Source organism: Prunus mume, linkage group LG2 (genome assembly GCF_029339155.1).
Source record: "Prunus mume cultivar Tortuosa linkage group LG2, ASM2933915v1, whole genome shotgun sequence".
NCBI classification, from domain to species: Eukaryota; Viridiplantae; Streptophyta; class Magnoliopsida; order Rosales; family Rosaceae; genus Prunus; species Prunus mume.
The window spans coordinates 37,954,033-37,973,315 of NC_142699.1; the positions used below are offsets into that span (position 1 = coordinate 37,954,033).

Below are 19,283 nucleotides of genomic sequence, written 5' to 3' on the forward strand. Positions count from 1 at the left end.
AACCGATTTATAAAGAAAAGAAACGTTTGAGTCTTGGTAAGTGGGTGTTCTTAGACCCCTCGCGAGTCACGACCCAGGCAAGGCAAAAGAGGAAGACCCTCCAACTCTCGTGAATATTCGGCCCACTGTTGCTTCCTAGTCCTCCATTGTTGAAGGAGGAGGAGGCCTCCATTACCATTACCCAGGTATGGCCTAAAGTTATGGCCTTTTCATTTTCATTATAGAATTGACACTGCAAATTCTTGACATTTGGTGTGTTGGGATTTTATTGGGTGTGATTAGCAGAAGGGATAAGCAGGGAGAATAAAAAAAAACCTATGGCCTTTAGGTTTTTTTTATTGGGTGTGGTTAGCAGAAGGATAAACAGGGGAAAAGAAAGACTTTGTAGGTTTTAGTACAATTTGATACAATGAATAGGTAAAGAGCAAAATTTGGGTATATATTTTCATCGCCCTCTTTGATTTCCAACAAACCCAATTGTTCATCGTCCTGCTCTTAAAGAAGAAATTTGTATAATGGGGGGAACCTTGTTTTGTATGAACTCCATTATTTGCTTGACATTTATCATTGTTGTACAGAAAATGTCAGTTGTTACTGATAAAAGGCTCAGGAGAGGAAGCCCGCCATGGTCTGATCTTCCATATGACATATTGTGTTGCATTATGGGGCACCTTTGTTTTGTGGACCAAATTCAATTTCGTGCTGTTTGCAAGAATTTTGGACTGGTTGCTGGTATTAGGCCTAAAGATAAACTGCCCTGGGTTCTAACATTAAACTTCAGTTTTAAAAATTATATGTACCCATCTAGCCTCTATGATCCATGTACCCTTGAAGCATATAAGCTTGATCATGAATTAACATCTTCTAGCTGGAGTGGGGTTGTCAAACTACAAGTTTGCGGTGCAAGAAACGGTTGGTTGCTTCTAGCTGAAATTACGCCATTTTTTTTCTTTGGTCACACTGATTTTTACCTCTACAATCCTTTCACTGATGATGCGAGTATCAATTTGCCCCGTTTAAGAACCAAGGAATTTAAAGCCACATTCACCTCCAATCTGACGTCCCAAGATTGTTTGTTTATTGCCATACATGCTGATGAGGAAAGAGAAAAGTAATGTGCATAAGCACCTGCAGCCATGGTGATAGAAAATGGACTGAGTCTCTAGCTGTTGAAGGTAATTTGAAGCAAGTAATTGGTGTGGTCTATATCAAGGGCATCTTTTACTGTATTTTCAAAACTGGAATGCTAGGTTCCTACAACCCTGCTACCAAAAAGTGGAGTTTGCTTATTTCAGAAAACACGAATTCATCGGAGTTACAAAGCCTTGCAGGCTCGTTTGAAGCTAGATTTGTTGAGTCCGATGGAGAGGTGTTACTAGTATACTCTAAGCGGAGCTATAAGCCTTGGCACACTTTCAGGCTGGACTGGTTGCAAATGACATGGGTGAAGGAAGTTAGCTTGGGTAACAGAGTATTATTCCTTGGTGATATCTCATTCTTGATTTCTGCAGATGGGGAAATAAAGGATTTGTCTGATCGTATCTATTATCATGGATTTAGGAGATCGTACTTCTACCCAATCAAGTCTGGGATTGGCCAAATCCGCAGCCATTCGTTAATACGCCAGTCCTGCAAACATTATGAGGACCGCAGCCCTCATATGCTCAGAGTTTGGATTGAACCACCAAGTCTGTAATGATATGTGCTACTACAGGTATCAATGAAGTGCAGCAGAATTTTAGAATTCAATCTTTGCTAGTAACATTAGCAACTAGTACTAAAATTAGAATGAACCTTATCTTTTGAATTTTATGTTAAATCTTAAATGTTGGTTTGAGTGTGACAAATTCATTTTGTGGTTTAATTATTGCTTGTTTATGTCGATGATCAATCTTGTTTTCGAGGTTTATATTTTTGGTATAGATTCATGCACAGGGTTGTGTTTACCACTTCCATTTCGATTTGGTATTCGAGGATTTGCTTCAAGAGTTTATTTGGGTTTTGATTCAGAGTTACATGGAAGTGTAGAAATTTAACATCTTCTGAGGACAAAGCAAGGCCTTCTTCATACTGAAACCATTTCTGAAAAAAGTTGATCTGCTTATGTTTTTGGCGACAGGAAGATAGATACTGTCATACAGACGACAAAATGAACGATATAATCTTTGATCTAAACAAGAAGACTAGCTCCTTTCAGAAGAAGGAAAAAAAGGAAAGCACTTGTCAACTCGCTTCCTAATTGAGCTGAAAACCAGGCATATGCCCAAAAGAATGAAGTTTGTGTGGCTTAACTTGTAAATAAATAAAAAGGAAGAGAGGCTACCTAATATTAAATATTAATTAAAATATAATTCTGTGTGGCTTAATTATAGTTATGTGTTACAAAATATAATTCTGTTATATTAAAAATTATATAAAAAAAAGCATAAACAAAAACTTTGAAATTTGACTTTTTGGGCTTTAAGATCCGTCGAGGATATTTTTATAATTTTCTTTGTACTTTCAAAGAACTCCGGTGAGTATCGACTAGGGGCGATATTGTCCAGCCCAATACTCAAATTGGTCCAAGTCATGTGCTTAGCCCACTACTCACTCAGTAAATAGGAGGTACGCTCTCTCTCTCTCTCTCTCTCTCTCTCACTTCAACTCTCGTTCAAGAATCAAAAATTCGGCGACCATTCTTCTTCTCCCAGGTAGTTTGTTTAACAAATTGCTCATCAGTTTTCGTTTTCAATTTTTGACCCTTTCTCTTCCATCAGTCCTTTGCGTGATTTCAAGTTAAAAATCTTCTCCTAACCGAATTGATTGCTTTACCTCGATGCTTGCTTGCAGATCAAACTCACTCGCATTTCAATCAAAGTTCGTTTTCTCTTTCTTGGAACTTTTCTGAAGCTGAGGGAATGATTATCGAGTACGTGTTAGGTTTTTGTGCAAAGAAGCTTTGTCTACTTTGCGCAAGAGCAAGAACATTAATTTCACCGTTTTTGTCTTCTCTCTTCTCTCGGTGCCCTAGGCTTGGCCAGGTATGATTTTATATGATTAAATTTGTTGGATTTCTCATTTCACCCTGTTCTTAAAAGTTTAAATTGAAGACAGCATTGTGGGTTTTAGATTGCAAGCATGAATATGAATTTACTGAACCGAAAAAAGAAAAGAATCTTTAAAGAAAATTTTAATTAGAGGTTGGGAGTTGAGACTGGATTGGCTGTGTTGAATTTCCTTGTGCTGTCTTTGGTATGCGTTTTGGTTCTGTATTATAAAGTACATATTTATAAGGCCTGTTTCTGGATTTCATTTCTTGTAGATTGATCAACCAAGATGGGATGACTTACCTACGGACTGTTTGGTGAATGTGTTGGAAAAAGTTGGTATGAGGTCCTTGCTCTTGGATGTCCCTTTTGTGTGCAAGTCATGGTACAGGGCTAGCCTCCACCCTTTATGCTGGCAACGTCTCATTTTTGTTGACACTGAAACTAAGATGGACCTTGAAACTCATCGACTTTGGCGTTATCACAGTGAAATTGAAGCTGAGATCGACATTCAATCTGATCGTCTCTGCTTCGAATCCTTGATCAGTAGATTTGTATCTCAATATCAAATTGATGATAGCTGTTTCTCAGATACCGCATTTATAACGTCTGTAGTCAATCGCAGCAGAGGACATGCAACTTTCCTGAGGCTACCTGGATTCTGTCCAGAAGCAGCATTGAAATATGTTGGGGATGTGTAAGTTTTCTCAAACTCATAGGTGGAGAGAAAAGAGTCACTCTTTGGTTAAGCTGTATTATCTAAGACATGCACTTCGATATTAAAACCTTTGTATTGTCACCTGAAAAATGAGTCTTGGTAAACTTTTATTTGCAGGTGTCATGAACTTAAGGGTTTGTCTTTGCCCAGACGTTTACTGCTTTGTTCATCAAGCATTGTAAAAGAATTGATTGGAAAGTGCAAACATTTGGAGTTGTTGTCACTGGGTGGTAGCCATAATTTGGAGGAGATTCTGTTACAGTTCAGCATGGGATGCTGCAGGAATTTTCTAAACATAAATGTGCCAGCTGTTTTAATGAATAGACAAGGAGCAATGAAGATTCCCTATTTGATTCCTAATGTTAGCTTCCTGAGCAGCTATAATTTGGAAGAAATCCTTGCACAGATCCGCATTCACTGCAAGCACTTTTGCCGTTTAAATATGTCGGGTGCTTTAATCAAAAGAGAAGACGTGATGGCAATTGTCAACTTGCTTCCTCATATTAAGTACCTAATCCTGAGGAAGGCATACATTGATCGGGACGATCTTCTCACTTTACTGCGAGGCTGCACAGAACTTGTGCTTTTGGATGCAAGGGATTGCTCTGGTTTTGACGAAGGTGATGTTGAAATATCAGTGCTTGCTTCTCATATTGGTAAGTTCAGCTGTGAGGGTTCTAAGTGTGTTGATGACCCTCTTTTGTGGTTGCGTACTCACATAAGCATTTAGACATTAATGTGAGTGTTTGCTTTTCAAGCAAAGCAAAGCATAGTGTCTTAGCTTAGGTGTTTCTTGTCCACTTCTCTTGTTAACGGAGTTCGATATTTTAAACCCCCTTTCCGTGACAACGAAGAGATTAACGGTTGAGAATTGTTTCCATCAGAAAGTGACAGTTGAGAATTCTAAATCTGGTGAGATTACATTCAGCTTGTTGGTATGTTTGGAGGGTTTATGTAATAGGATCCAGACTTTACCTTTGGGTTGTGGAATTGTCTAATATAGTAGATACTAGCAAAAGGAGCCCGCGCGATGCTGCGGGTTTTAAAATTGTGTGAAATGTGTATAAAGTGATGAAAATAGACAGGGATTACGTTCTATGTACATATACATGAAAATGTAAATAGTGTCATCGCATTTAGTTTCTCAAGTTTTAGTTACAAAAGATAAACTAATAACATGTTTTATATACTATTTGATACGTGTCTATCTATTTTTGGTTATAATGTATGTGTATATATAAAGCACACATACATACGTGTATACATAAGAAGTAGACACATGCCTATATATATATATATTAAAAGTTTATTATATATACATATATATATATATTAAAAGTTTATTATATATACATATATTTGCATATCTATATGAGTATATATTACTTTATTAGGACCATGTATTTTTCGCCAATATGCTTGTTTGAATATAATATGTGTGGTTATTATAATCTAACAAAAATATAAATCATGATAATTAAGAATATATAACTTTAAGACTATATGTTTTTGACAATATACTTGTTTGAATATAACAAAAATGCATATGTGTTTGTTATATCCAAATATAGGGAGTATAATACTATTCCATTTTGTACTCTATGCATGCATGTATTTTTTGAACTTTTAAACTATCTTAATTTAAACATTTAATTAGATAATTAATTTTATACATAAATGTCACTTACAAAATAAGTATATTAAATGGGGCCTAACAATTGTAGTATTCTAATTATCTAGAGCAAACATCAAGTTATATTTATACAAACCAAGATTAAACATATATTGAATTACATAAGACATAAACTCTCTCTCTCTCTCTCTCTCTCTCTCTCTATATATATATATATATATTAATTAAAACATACATATAATTATAAGTAATATGTAATTTATAGGAAGTTTAAAATTTTAAAAATATATATTTTTAAAAAAAATCTTTGCCTTTTGTTGTTGAATAGGACAAAAAGTAAAAAGAGCGAAGGTCAATACGGTCATTTTACTGTGGTTCCAAATAGGACAAAAAAGAACAAAGAACATACGTAGGGGCAAAACCGTAATTTTACTATTCCTAAGCTACAGTCTAGGAACAGTGAATTCCTTAACTCAGTTTTAGTATATATATAATTTTTGTCTGATGGTCTCTTCTTTTATCTTAGTTTGAATAGTGTAGCTAAAATTGTATTAAAAGTATATGATTTTAGATATAATTCCAACTCTTTTAAAATTGAGAGTTCTTGTGTACAATGACTTCCCCACAAAAGGGATCGGACTTAGTTCCAACTCTTTTAAGCACGTTTATCAAACAGTCCATGTCTAACTCCTCCAGTGACCCATCTTTGTTCATCCTCATCATCGGTCTACAAGAAATGCAGACACTAGAAACAAAGTTATATCACGTCGTCAACTTCGCTTTACTTTTTCTTGTTATTTCAATTTTGACAATTATCTAGTTTTGGTGATCAAGTCCAATGACCTAACATTGTGAAGTAAAATAAACGGAATGCTCACGTGTTAGACCAGCCGCAAGCGTTTTTATTAGAGACAACTGAAGTCTCACGTGTCGTAGTTGCATATTAAAACTACATGATTTAACACTAAAGAAAACAACATTAACTAAACTTACACAAATTAAAAGGCCAAAAGTCATTTTAGGTCGCTATGGTTTACCATTTTTACCACTAAGGTCCCTGTTGTTTCAATTTCGTCATTTTTGTTCCTGTGGTTTCAATTTGAACTAATTTGAGGATAATTCCCAATTTTTGATACTTATTGAGGGGCATTTCTGTCTAATCTTGCAGCACCTTCCCAACCACCCTACAGCCACCCAGCAACCCCTCCAAAAACTTATCTTTGTTGTAAACCGGCAACAAACAATGCTCCATTTGAATTTTTGTTGATAAAAATTATGGCCATCTATGCATAAACATCAACTAACAAAATCATAATCGAGCGGGCCTTAGGATTACACAAGGGAGATACATTTCTTAAAAAAAAAATTTCTGAACCCAAAGAAAAACTCACAATTATAATCATCATCCATTTCATTTCTTCGTAAGGGATGAAGGTAATCTCCAGCCAAAAAAGAAAAACAAGGTAGCCAGAGCAAGTCTACTTCGGTCTTTTGTAAGCTTCATAAAAGTAGCCCATGATTACAACAGTATCATCAATTGCAGCCCTTACTGCACCTTGTGCTAGTGTCACAAGCTTTGATAGTTTCTTATTATGTAATTCGACATAATGTCTAAAAAAAATTATTAATGAAGATTGTATAATGGTACCTCTCTTTGTACATCTCCAATAAGCATTGTTTGTTGTTGGTTTAGACAGTGGGATTGTCAATGTTTACAACATGGAGGAGTTTTTGGAGGGCTAGCGGCGGTGGAGGTGGTTGGGGAGGGGCTGCAAGTTTGGACTGAAATGCCCCTCAATAAGTATCATAAATTGAGAATTATCCTTAAATTGCATCAAATTGAAACCACAGGGACAAAAGTGAAATTGAAACCACAGGGACCTTAGTGGTAAAAGTGGTAAACCACAGGAATCAAAAATGACTTTTTGCCAAAATAAAATGACATGGGTGAAAGTGGAAAGTTAATCTTAAGTTCATCAAAAATGAATATTTGTGTAAACTCTCCAAATTGTCCGTTAGGGGAGAGAATAGGACATCAATATAAAACCCAAATGGAAATTCTTACTCTTTTACGATTGGACAGGTGGCACAACCTTATTGGAGTATAACTGGACAGGGCTTTTCTGACCTGGCATCCCCGGAAAGTCGTACGCATTCGGGTGTCGAGTTCAGCCTCCCTTGGGTCCTTTCTCTGCTGTTCGTTGCAGATGAAACTCAAGCACTCAAATCAATCAAAAGGTTTGTTTACTCTTTCTTGGAAAGAATTTTCTTGATGATTCTACTTGTCTTGCTCTAGGTCTGGTTCGGGGTCTTTTGATTTCCACCTAAAAACCCATTTCAGTTTCAATCGCTTTCATTTCTTCTTGATTTTGTGTTTTTGTTTTTCTTCTGCTGGGACTATAAGAGGAAGATTTTCGTTCTGTGTCCCCAAACCACTCCAATGGCGAATCCCGACCTTCCCCAAACCAAGAAGCTTCGTCAGGTATGAATTATATATTTCTTTTAACACTCTACTCTAGTAATAATCAGCTGTGCCCATATTAAAATATTCAAGGTTTAATCTTTGTTTCCTGATTAAAGTTACTGGATTGGCTGAAATTATTGGTTTCAGTTCGTGGTGGGTTTGAGATTTCAAGAATGAAAATGAAAATAATGAAACTAATGATTACTTTGAATCTAATTAGATTTTGGGATTTGATTGGATTTGTTGAATTTCGTTATGCATTTTGTTTATGTGTTATATTTTAGCATATCTACAACTACAACTATATTTCTGGATTTTCGATTCTTGTAGACGGTTCAATTTCAACCAAGATGGGAAAACCTAAACGTGGACTGTTTGGCAAATGTGTTTGGAAGAGTTGGTATCACGGCATTGCTCTTGGGTGTCCCTTTCGTGTGTAAGTCTTGGTACAGAGCAAGCCTCGACTCTGCATGTTGGCAACGTCTCATTTTGCCTGATGTTGATACTGAGATTGACCTTGGAAATGAGGGATTTTGGAATTCTGACAATGAAATTGAAGCTGTGGTTGACAGAAGACTAGAGCTTTTCCGTTTCGATACCTTGATGCGCAGATTTGTATGGGGATATCAAATTGATCATAATTGCTTTTCTGAGACTCAATTCATAATGTTTGTAGTCAATCGTAGCAGAGGACAGGCTACTTTCCTCAGGCTGCCTCCACTCTGTCAAATTGCATTATTGAATCGTGTTGCAGATGTGTAAGTTTCCTCAATCAAAACTATCAATGTGTTCCTATCTCTATAGATTGAGAGAAGTAGACTCTTTGGTTAAGCTTTATTTTCTGTGATATGTGTTTTAACATCTAAAAGTACAACAGTTAATTTGTTGTATTTGTTGTGAGTTATGTGCATTAAATTTGTGGTTCAACTTACTCTTTAAACAATTTATTATTTTTTTCTTCTTCTTCTCCAGGGTTCCTAGCTTATAAGTATTGTATTTATGTTTTAACGTTGTTTATGCCTGAGTCATTTTCAGCTTTGTGTTTTAACCTTTTGGATCCATGTCTGCTCTCTTGTTCTTCTGTCTCATCACCTTCTTCTCTAAATCTCTCTAGATTTCTAAGTTCTCTAAACTGGTGCTACATCAAGTTTGTACTCACCCCAAAGACGAGTCATGGTAACTTTTGTTTGCAGGTGTCATGGACTGAAGGGTTTGTCTTTGCATCGCTGTTCACTGATCTATTCATCAAGCATTATCCCAGAGCTGATTGGAAAGTGTAAACATTTGGAGCTGTTGTCATTGAGGGGGGGCAGTAATAATTTGAAGGAACTCCTTTTGCAGATCAGCATTCACTGTAAGAATTTTTGTCGTTTACTTGTGTTGAATGCTGTAATTGGTAGAGAAGATGCATTGGCAATTGTTAACTTGGTTCCTAATATTAAGTACTTGAGCTTGAGGAAGTCATACATACATCGGGATAATCTTGTCACATTATTCCGGTGCTGCAAAGAACTTGTGCTTTTGGATGCTAGAGATTGCTCTGGTTTTGATGGCGGCGATGTTGAAATATTAGCGCTTGCTTCTCAAATTGATAAGTTCAGCTGTGAGGGTTCTAGAAATGGTGACTGGAAATCATGACGCTCTTTCTTGGGAATGTGTTTGGAAGAGTTGGTATGACGTCATTGCCGTTGAATGTTCCTTTCGTGTGCAAGTCTTGGTACAGTACAGAGCAAGCCTAAACTCTGCATGCTGGCAACATCTCGTTTTCCCTGAGGTTGATACTGAGATTGACATTGACACTCATGCTTTGGGGTTCTGACGATGAATCTAAAGCTTAGATTGACAGGGGAATTGATCGTTGCTGTTTTGAAACCTTTATGAATAGATTTTTATGTGAATATCGAATCCATGATAGTTGTTTTTCTGGCACTCAATATATAAAGTTTGTAGTCAATCGTATCAGAGGACATGCAACTTTCTCAGAAGAAGCATCAATGTTTGAGAGTAAGTATCATGGTCACCGGGTGAAGTTATTTTTGGTATTGGTAAGTCTTGATGAGTATTTAATCAACTGCAGTTTCAAAACTGAGATTGAACTACAGAACTTTCCATGCCAATGTCCAAATTTTCACTGATGACAGATTACTACGGAACATAAGTCACACGTGGTCAACATCCACTGCAAGATTTTTTATGGTTTACACGTGTTGAGTGCTTGTATTGCATTAATAGAGAGAAGGCATTGGCAATTGTCAACCTGGTGGTTCCGTTTTTTATTATCATCCTAATTTTTTGTTAATTTTGAGGTGTGTTTTGCACCCGGTTTGATTCATGTATGAGACAATCTTGAAGTGTATTTAGCAATCAGCGTTAATCTCATAAATTATTTGTGATAAGATACTTCTCTCATTGCCCATAAGGAGAAACTCCTCATTGCTTTCTATTATGGCTCAACAACGTCTTTTTGTTTGATTGTCAAAGGTAGATTTTCCCTTCACTTTTATTATCTTTAAGGGTTTCAACAAGAATGACCACAAAAAAAAAAAAATAAAAAAATAAAAGTTGGCATAAATTTGCTAATAAATCTGGCGTAAGTTATAACAAAAAGCCTATCATCAATTTGGTGTAGTTATGTTGGGGAAAAAAAATTGGTGCAGCTATGGATTTGCGAGCATTACCACTCAACCTTTATTATTCTTAATTGAATCCATTACTTTTTATCAAAAAGCCAAAAACCCATAGCTTTCATCTCTGACGAAACTCACATCTCTATAGCTTTCACTTTTATTTGCCTCAACTCACTTTTCTTCTTTTAAAATTTCTTTCCTCAGTCAAAATTTTGAGTCTTTGTGACCCTTGGCAACTTTAACCTAAATAATTCCCCTACAACCAAATTTGTCGACAACAACATTGATATGGAGGCGCTTTTTTTTTTTTTTTTTTTTTGGGAAAAGCGATATAGGATCAAGTAAATTTTGAGTTGTAGAGACTGTACCAAGCATATCTTTTTGTCACTTGAAGGAAAAATGCACTTTTGACAATTTAAAAAAAAAAAGAGAGGACACATGTCACTTTATTATTGGGGCTTGAGTCACAATATTAGGTAAATGCATACTTCCTCGTCATGGGCAAGGAGAGAAGCATTGTCCACTTAAAAGGGTCTTTTCTTTGAAGTTGATATTGATACTCTATAAAATTCAATTTGTCCCTTTAGCAAGTGATTATTATTATTATTATTATTATTATTATTATTATTATTATTATTATTTAATGATACAAAGAACATTAGTAAGTATAAACTTTAGATTTCTCTCTATTAATTACTTAGACTATCTGTAAAATTTCACTTGCAATGTTGTGATTTATTTCATTACAATAGATGCAATTGTAGTAGAGGGTGCAATGTGATGAACCCTCTATTGCAATTGCAATAGGCCAACCATGAGACCCACGTGCTAATTAAAAATAGAAAAAAAAATACAACAATTAATGCGCTATGTCGTTAATGCATTGCATTAGGCTACCCATGAGACCCACATCTCTATTGAATTGCATTAAACCTTTCTTTGCCTATATTTTTTAAAGAAAACAATCCAAATAAATAAGTTTGGCATGAGATTAAATTTTTTTTGTCTCAAATATATTCAAAATTGGTCTCTTTTTACATATTTTTAAAAAAATATTTCAATGGTACAATTTGTTATTAAATTTATCCATTTCATTTTATTTGAGTATGAACAAAAAATATATATATGTAAGAAGATACAACTACTGATATGAAGCTATTGAAATATACCATTGCAAGTAAAAATACAGTTCAATTCAATAGATATCAAAACAGTTGAATTGATTGAACTATTGAATAACCATTGTGGATGCTCTTAGGGTCAAAGCAACCTCTCGTTTTTCCAGATATTGAAAAAAATAAAAGGGCACAAAAGGAGAAAAATGACAGAGTCTAGCTCTCCCTCATCGGAAAACACTTATAAGAAAAGGGGATAACATTGTTTTGCTATCTCTGGCCAATCACATATTGGCATATAAAAAAGTTATCATGTGTGGCATGCTGTGATTGGCCAGGAATAACAAAATAGTGTTATTTCTGTTTCATATAAGTGTTTGTCTTCTTTCATTAAGAAAAAGTTCATATCTTCAATAGAAGGAGGCTGTGTATATATATATATATATATATATATATAGTTGAGGGACCCTCAAATAAGTTTATTTGAGGGACAGCCATGTAGGGTTCACCATACATTGTATTCCATTAATCCAAACTAGGGGTGGGCAATCAGACCGATAACCCGAGAAACCGACCGAACCAAACCGATATGGGTGGTTTGGTTCGGGTTTTTTAGATATTTTAGTTTATTTCCAGTTTTAAATATGGACCAAATTGGTCAATCCGATTCAGTTTGCGGTTTGAAGTTTTCAATCTCCTTGCTCCCTACTTATCTCCTGAAAACGTAGTCTGCTTATCTTTTGGAAAACTTCAAACCACATTCAAGTAAACCAGTCATTCTGCCAAAATAATAAACTTCACTCTTTTATGGCATTGAAGAAAGAAAAGATCTTTTGAAAGATCTACTACCCATTATTAAAGATTAAAAACCCCACTCCAACATTTCCTATAAATATGAGAGGATTTGAATAGACCAATGGACATCCAAAAAAATCAATAAAAACAAAAACTCTCAAAGTCACAACTAACAAACTCAAAAAGATCAACTGATCTCAAAAGCTTTCAGACCCTAAAGCAACCAAAAGCTCTTTGATCCACAAGAAACAAATCAGCTAGAATTCAAATCTCTGGTTTCAGTTCAATTCAGAGAAACAATTTTACAAAGTGAGATTTCTCTCATTACGAATTTGATTTAGCACAAAGCCAAGTCAAGCAGAGTCCTTGTTTTTACAAAAATGAAAACCTCAACAAATTTACAAAAACCTTGGTCAAGCAGAATAGGCACCATAGCACAACTCTAGCTCAGTGACCATCAATCCAGCCACTTCTATTCTCTCCAGACTAAAGAGGTCTCAATTCTGCCCGTTCAACAAGCCTTCCATGGCTCAGAATAACTTGAAGCTCTGCCAAACTCAAACGTTGGTATCGATTTCCAGATGAAACTCATTAGTTGAAGGTGTTGACGATTCAATCTAGTATAGACACATCCAATCTAGCCAAGTTCAGAGGCAGCTACCTAGGCAGAAATCGAAGTCCAACGCTTTGTTTCTTTTTTGAAGTTTCCATTTCTTTTGAGTCCTATAATAGGCGTTCTGCCTAAACAGTTTTTCTTTTATATCTATTCTGGCCAGAACTACCAATTTTGTATTGTGAAAAATTGTGAAGTCCTCACTAGTCTGAGGCAATAAAAGAACTTATTGGGAGATATTCCTCACCCAAATTCACAATTACTTGTTTAAGAATCAGTAACTTGGGCGCAAGTTATCTATTTTTTAGAAGTCTGCTAGGGTTTTAAAACTGCTAGCAGTATCACACTTACGCACAAAAGAAAGTTGACTTGTTGACCACCAATGGTTGTCAAGCCAATGGGGAACTTTACCCTACCATCACATGATTAAAATCAAAACGGGTGAACACTTCCTCCCTATTCATTGTATTATCACTCTCTTAAATTAATGACTCACCTAGCCTAAGAATCTTCAATCATGAAATTATTCTTATCCTCATCATTCATTGTTTCATCACTTTCTTCCTCATTCACCTTATTTTCATCTTCATTCTTCTTTTGTTCTTCTTCAAAATCCAAAATTCGTCACTTCCTTGGAGTAGCTGAGGACTCAAATTTTGGAAGCTCAAATGAGAAAACGTCCTTCAAAAAGTTGTTTATTTACGCGATTCCTATAATATGCTCCAATGTCACTTCAATCCGATTAGTATAGACTCTGAAAAGTTGGTTTGATGTTTACCATTTTCTGATTTCGTAGTAGTATGCTCGGCTTCAATATATTTCTATGATTTCCTGTACTTAAATAACTTTGGTTCCTTCATCAAAGTTGTTCAAAATTCTGTCTATTATAACATATCAAAAATGTAGATTGATCGAACTTCTATAGCCACCTTGGGAAAGTTTAGAGTAGATCTTGTTCATTGATTATATTGAATTTCTTGTTATAGATATGTACTTTCTCTCAAATGGCTTGTTACTTGTCATTCAATTGATCAAATTAGCCACTATCATCTCAAGTAAATGATTCTTTGAATATATGAAGCTCATCTTCTTATTTTCTCTTTGAGTACTAGTTGTAAATCAAGTGTTGGTTAGAATGACTCAATGACATATATCTCTTTCAAAGCGTGTTTCTGTGAAGTTCTAAATTATTTCGATGTGATTTTGTTCCAATTTCATTATGGGATTTTGTTACATCAAAATGGATATCTCAAGGGTTATTTCAAAGTTGGTTTTGTGTCATTTGAAATTAAATTGATTTTTTTTGTCAAATTTCGAAATAGAGACTATGCTTCTGAAATTGTTCTGATTTTGTTGCATGCCTTGTTTTGAATACGTGTTTGAAAACTTCCTGAACTTGGATTTTCATGAAATTTTAATATGTTTTACTTTCACGTATTTTCTTCAACTCTGGAAAGTTTTATCCAGTGTGGTTGTAAATTGACATGCTTCCTTAACCCTAATTTCCATCAAATTTTCACATTTGTAGTTTTTCTACGTCTAGTTCTGATCTGAAATTTTTTACATTATTTTGATTTAAACTCAATATTTAGTGAATTTTCAAATTTAACGTGTTCCAACCTAAATGTTTAGCAAAACTGAAGTTTTTGTTTTAAATTGATGTTTAAAATTTTCTTTACGAGTCTAGAGCCGAACCACCTGATTTTAAACATCCCAAAGAATAGAACTATTATAGGAGGGAATATATTAGTTTTTCCTTGATGGTTGGTTCTATGCTTGCTTGGACGTGAGGTTGAGGGAGTATCAATCGGGTCGAACAACTTATCGAGTGTATTATGGGGTTTTATGTCTACGTGCTCCAATAGGACACTCAAACGTGTTTCCTTATTTACAGTGAATTTTAATTAGTAAATTATCTTAATTATGTGTTCTACTTTGCGTACTTTCGAGGACGAACCCGCACAAGGTTAAGCTAGCTAGACACGAGGTAGGGTTTCCTGATTGCCAATGATTGGGCTATATCCCATTTAATCTTGGTGCTTATATATAGTGCTATAAATATGAATATGAATATTATTGTTGCTTTGCTTGGTGAATATTATTTGATGTTTCTTCATGAATATTATTTGATGTTGGGTGAATATTATTATTCATGTGGTTAAATCTGAAATAATATTGTTATTATGTGTGTTATTATTTAGCAGAAATAAATGATGTTTGCGCTGCATTACATATGCATATCATAAATATAGTGGTGTTAAGGGTGTGTGTCGTTTGACATATATCTAATGGGTGGGTGAAGGCCTTAGATATATATGAGTAAAAAAAAATGTGGAATATATTCAGGTGACGAGAGCAGGGCTTGAATATATTGAGGTGATGGGAGAAGGGCCTCTAATGAAAAGTGAAAGTTGAGAAATTCGTAAACAAAAGAAAACTAGGTTAAGTGACGGATAGGCACTAGTTCATATTTTAGGGTATTCGGAGCCACAGTGGTAAAACACATGGTATGAGACATGCAGACTTGTTGCCCTAAGGTATGAATTAGTGGGATTAGAAGGGAGTGAGTTCATGGCATCACTATATATGCAAATTTATTTATCTGATGTGGTTGCATAATTTCTGTATGTTGTGTTGTTTGATGGATGCCACTTTAATTAACTGTGATAGTTGACCTTGAGGGGTGATGTTACTTTATTTATAAGTAGTCAACCGTTTGATAAAAATCTTAGTGTGTATTTAATTACGAGCTATTGTGACTCTGATTTTGTGTTGTTAATAAAATTTGTATTATTTGTGGCTCTAAATTTGTATTATTCGAGAATATTTCTTATTTTCGAATCGGCTCATGACAAACCTCCACTAGAGCAAGCAAGTTTCTTTGTAAATGCTAATATAATAAGTTTATTTAACCACTTTCTAGTAGAATAAATATTATAAAAAAAATTTGGGATCTTTTTTTTTTCCCACCACTTCTTCTCTCTTTTTGGATCACTTCTTCTTCTTTTTTCCTTTCTCTCTCTTCTTTCTTCTTCCTCACTCTGTTTCTATTCTGTCACAGCTTTTTCATCTTCTTCTTCCTTCCTCTCTTATTCATCTCTTTCTTATTTGTATACCGTCCAAAAAGAACAAAATCGTACCAGCCATTTTTACAAAGGGAATAAATTGTGGAGGTGTGGAGGTGGAGGGGCAAGCTGTGAAGTCGTCGAACCCAGATCCCATAGGATCCATTCAATATTCTCGCAACCTCCAACCTCCATCTCAGTTCCTTCGCAGCCACCGTTAATCACCAAAACTGAGAAAACCAAACCGTTTGACTGGTTAACCGAGACACCGATTAACCGGAGTTGGTGGTTTGGCTCCGATGTCAAAAATCTCTCCACCGAAAGCTACGGTTCGACGTACGGTTTTGGGTAAGACCCGAGCCAAACCAAACCTTGCTCAGCCCTAATCCAAACCGTCTATTTTGTAGATATTCATTAGAAGATTATCTCTACAAAAAATCACTTGAATCTGATATCATTTGACCACTCAATTAAATTATTAAAACATTAGTACTTTCTTGAAGCACCGTATTCATTGATTTCGTAGGACACCATTAGATGTATAAATGGTTTCCGATTTTCCTAATTATTTGCAAGGATGATCTATGAATGAAGACTTTAAAAATATATGATTTCGATTGTTGACAAAAATTTGAAGGGTATCCTAAAGGGTGTCTTAAAATCAAATTATTTAAAAGATCCCTTAGGGAACTATATATGTACCATTATAGAATATTACGTCAGTACGATCAAGTGGTACATTTTGTACACGTTTTTTTTTTTTATAAAAAAAATAAAATATAAACTTCATTAGATAAACTTCAACAGTACAGTCGAAGACATCAATAAGACATCTAAAATACCAATCCCAAGAGGGCAACAAACTAACATGCTAAATGCAAAACTAAATCAGACAAAAGCCGCACTAAAACTACTAACACACATCATCACAATTAGCCATAAGCCCAAACACAGCCCACAAACCCAACATAACCAAAACCCTAAAATAACCCATGAGCCTAAACGAATACTACCACCACTTGAAGAAGCGCCGTCACAACCATACCCACCACTGCATCCGTAATAGATCTGAGGAAAATATGATTTCCAACGATCTACTTGCACATAAAAGCAAACAAATAAATGAAAACAACAACTTGCCAAAGAACAATTGGATATAGCTTATTATTATTATGATTATTATGATTATTATTATTGTGATTATTATTATTATGATTATTATTATGATTATTATTATTATCACTATTATTATGATTATGATTATTATTACTATTATTACTATTATCACTATTATCACTTTTGCCTACTTTGTTTGCTTATATCCTTGGAAATCCTCTAATTACTTAGGGGCAAAGCAACCTCTCGTTTTTTTCCAGACATTGCAAAAAGAAAAGGGTAAAGAAAAAGGAGAAAAACGATTGGGTCTAGCTGTCTCTCATCACTCTGCTTTTGAAGAAGTTATATAAAGAGGCGAGCATGGCTGTGCTTTCTTGCCTTTTATAATCAGGGAGTTCTATTTACACTCCATTTGCATTGCATGTATGTATATCTCAACAGAAACTCTTTGATTTAAGGTCATTTTCGTATCTCATTTTCTCTTTAATTTTTTTATTTATTTAAAGCAGATTAGTAGTGGTCTGGTCTTTGCATCTATAGCTTTATTAAATTTTAATTTCATTTCTTTCAGATGGATGAAAAAAGATGGGAAGACTTAAACATAGACTGTATGGTGAATATTTTGGGAAGAGTTGGTATGGAGTCGCTGCTTTTGGATGTGCCTTTCGTATGCAAGTCGTGGTACGGAGCAAGCCTCAATCCTTCATGCTGGGAACGTCTCATTTTTCCAGACATTAAAAGATTGGAGTATTATTTTATAGATGAAAATTGGGTTGATGACCCCTTGCTACAAAGATTTATCCACCAATATCAAATTGATGAGAGTCATTTCTCGACCACTGCGTTTATTAAGTTTGTCGTCAATCGTAGCAAAGGACATGCTACTGTTCTCAGGCTACCTCCATATGCTTCAGAAACAGACTTGAAATATGTTTCAGATGTGTAAGTTTCTCCTCCAGTATTTCAGCATTTATGTTAATTTTCTTTTTGAATGTTCTATTGGGTTTTAATTTGCTCCCCGGCATTGGGTCATCGTAAAATGTTTGTTTTTGCAGGTGTGGTGACCTCAAGAGTGTTGGATTGCCTGCGGATTTAGTTAACGACAAATCAGGTGTAATAACAGAGCTGATTGGTAAGTGGAAACGTTTGGAGTGGTTGATGTTGGGAAGCAGCTATGATTTGGTGAAAATCCTGTCACAGATCAGCATTCACTGCAAAGACTTTTGGGGCTTACGTGTGTCTAATGCTAATATTGTTGATGATGAGGCTATTGCAATTGTCAACTTCCTGCCTAAGATTAAGCATTTGATCTTGAGGAATGCATATATTGATCGGGATGCTCTTATGAAGTTACTGCAAGGTTGCACGGAGCTTCAGGCTCTGGATGTCAGTGATTGTATTGGTTTTAGCGAGGATGATGAGGAAATTTTAAAGCTTGCTTCTCATATTACTAATTTCAGCTGCAAGGGCTCTGAAGAGTATGATTATGATGATTACTATTACGGATGCAGGATTTCGTTAGACGAAGGGGTATATGATGGATATTATTCTGATTAGGCGTGCCGGACTGAATTTTCTTTGGAGAGTTTACTGTTGTTTACCTTATGTTAGCCATGAGGCACCCCAATAGGAATATGAAAGAAGCCCTATGTATTACTTGTACATATTATCTTCCAGTGAAGTATATGCTCCTGGATATAATAATTCCCTTTGTCTGCAAGTCATGATTGAGTTTTTTTAATATAATTTTGTCTTTAATTTTGTCTTTATAGTACCTAGCAAAACAATCGCCGAGTTCTTCTGTTAAACCAAAGCATGTCCTGACAGTGAGTTCCTATGTACAATGACGACTCCACAAAAGAGACTGGACTCAAGTCCAACTCTTTTGAACACATTCATTCAACACTCCATAACTAACTCCTCCAATGACCCATCTTTCTTCATCCTCCTCTGTCTACCAGAAATGCCCATACGTAGAAACCAAGTTATATCACGTCCAAGTCACATTTTTTGTTTGCGTAGTTCGACTCATTTTTCACTTTTGTTCTTGTTAAGTCCGAAAGTCTAACATTGTCAAGAAAAATAAATTAAATATTCACGTTATTAAT

General features: G+C 35.2%; 3 protein-coding genes and 1 pseudogene across 6 annotated transcripts; all 4 read left to right on the forward strand.

Annotated features, from left to right (window-relative positions):
* Positions 1-49: 49 nt before the first annotated feature.
* LOC103322785 (F-box/kelch-repeat protein At1g57790-like) lies at positions 50-1,847 on the forward strand (annotated as a pseudogene). Its single transcript, XR_016124694.1, has 2 exons — positions 50-185; positions 579-1,847. The product of XR_016124694.1 is annotated as an F-box/kelch-repeat protein At1g57790-like (transcript).
* Positions 1,848-2,566: 719 nt separating this feature from the next.
* Positions 2,567-4,737, forward strand: LOC103322772 (uncharacterized). Its single transcript, XM_008224701.3, has 4 exons — positions 2,567-2,693; positions 2,833-3,023; positions 3,305-3,726; positions 3,865-4,737. The coding sequence occupies exons 2-4, from the start codon at positions 2,901-2,903 to the stop codon at positions 4,475-4,477; spliced, it is 1,158 nt and encodes a 385-aa protein (XP_008222923.2). The 5' UTR covers positions 2,567-2,693; positions 2,833-2,900; the 3' UTR covers positions 4,478-4,737.
* A 2,740-nt stretch (positions 4,738-7,477) lies between these two features.
* On the forward strand, positions 7,478-10,240 carry LOC148920236 (F-box protein FBW2-like). 2 transcript variants are annotated; one of them, XM_008224699.3, is made up of 4 exons: positions 7,478-7,618; positions 7,785-7,862; positions 8,175-8,602; positions 9,038-10,240. In XM_008224699.3, exons 2-4 carry the CDS (start codon positions 7,821-7,823, stop codon positions 9,480-9,482), a joined length of 915 nt encoding a protein of 304 aa, XP_008222921.1. In that variant the 5' UTR covers positions 7,478-7,618; positions 7,785-7,820; the 3' UTR covers positions 9,483-10,240. The 2 variants fall into 2 exon arrangements, with proteins under 2 accessions (XP_008222921.1, XP_088903131.1); XM_089047005.1 differs by lacking the exon at positions 7,478-7,618 and having other exon boundaries at positions 7,683-7,862.
* Positions 10,241-17,549: 7,309 nt separating this feature from the next.
* Positions 17,550-18,943, forward strand: LOC103322769 (F-box/LRR-repeat protein At3g48880-like). 2 transcript variants are annotated; one of them, XM_089046800.1, is made up of 3 exons: positions 17,550-17,598; positions 17,747-18,117; positions 18,231-18,943. In XM_089046800.1, exons 2-3 carry the CDS (start codon positions 17,747-17,749, stop codon positions 18,730-18,732), a joined length of 873 nt encoding a protein of 290 aa, XP_088902926.1. In that variant the 5' UTR covers positions 17,550-17,598; the 3' UTR covers positions 18,733-18,943. The 2 variants fall into 2 exon arrangements, with proteins under 2 accessions (XP_088902926.1, XP_008222919.2); XM_008224697.2 differs by having other exon boundaries at positions 17,564-17,633.
* Positions 18,944-19,283: the final 340 nt, after the last annotated feature.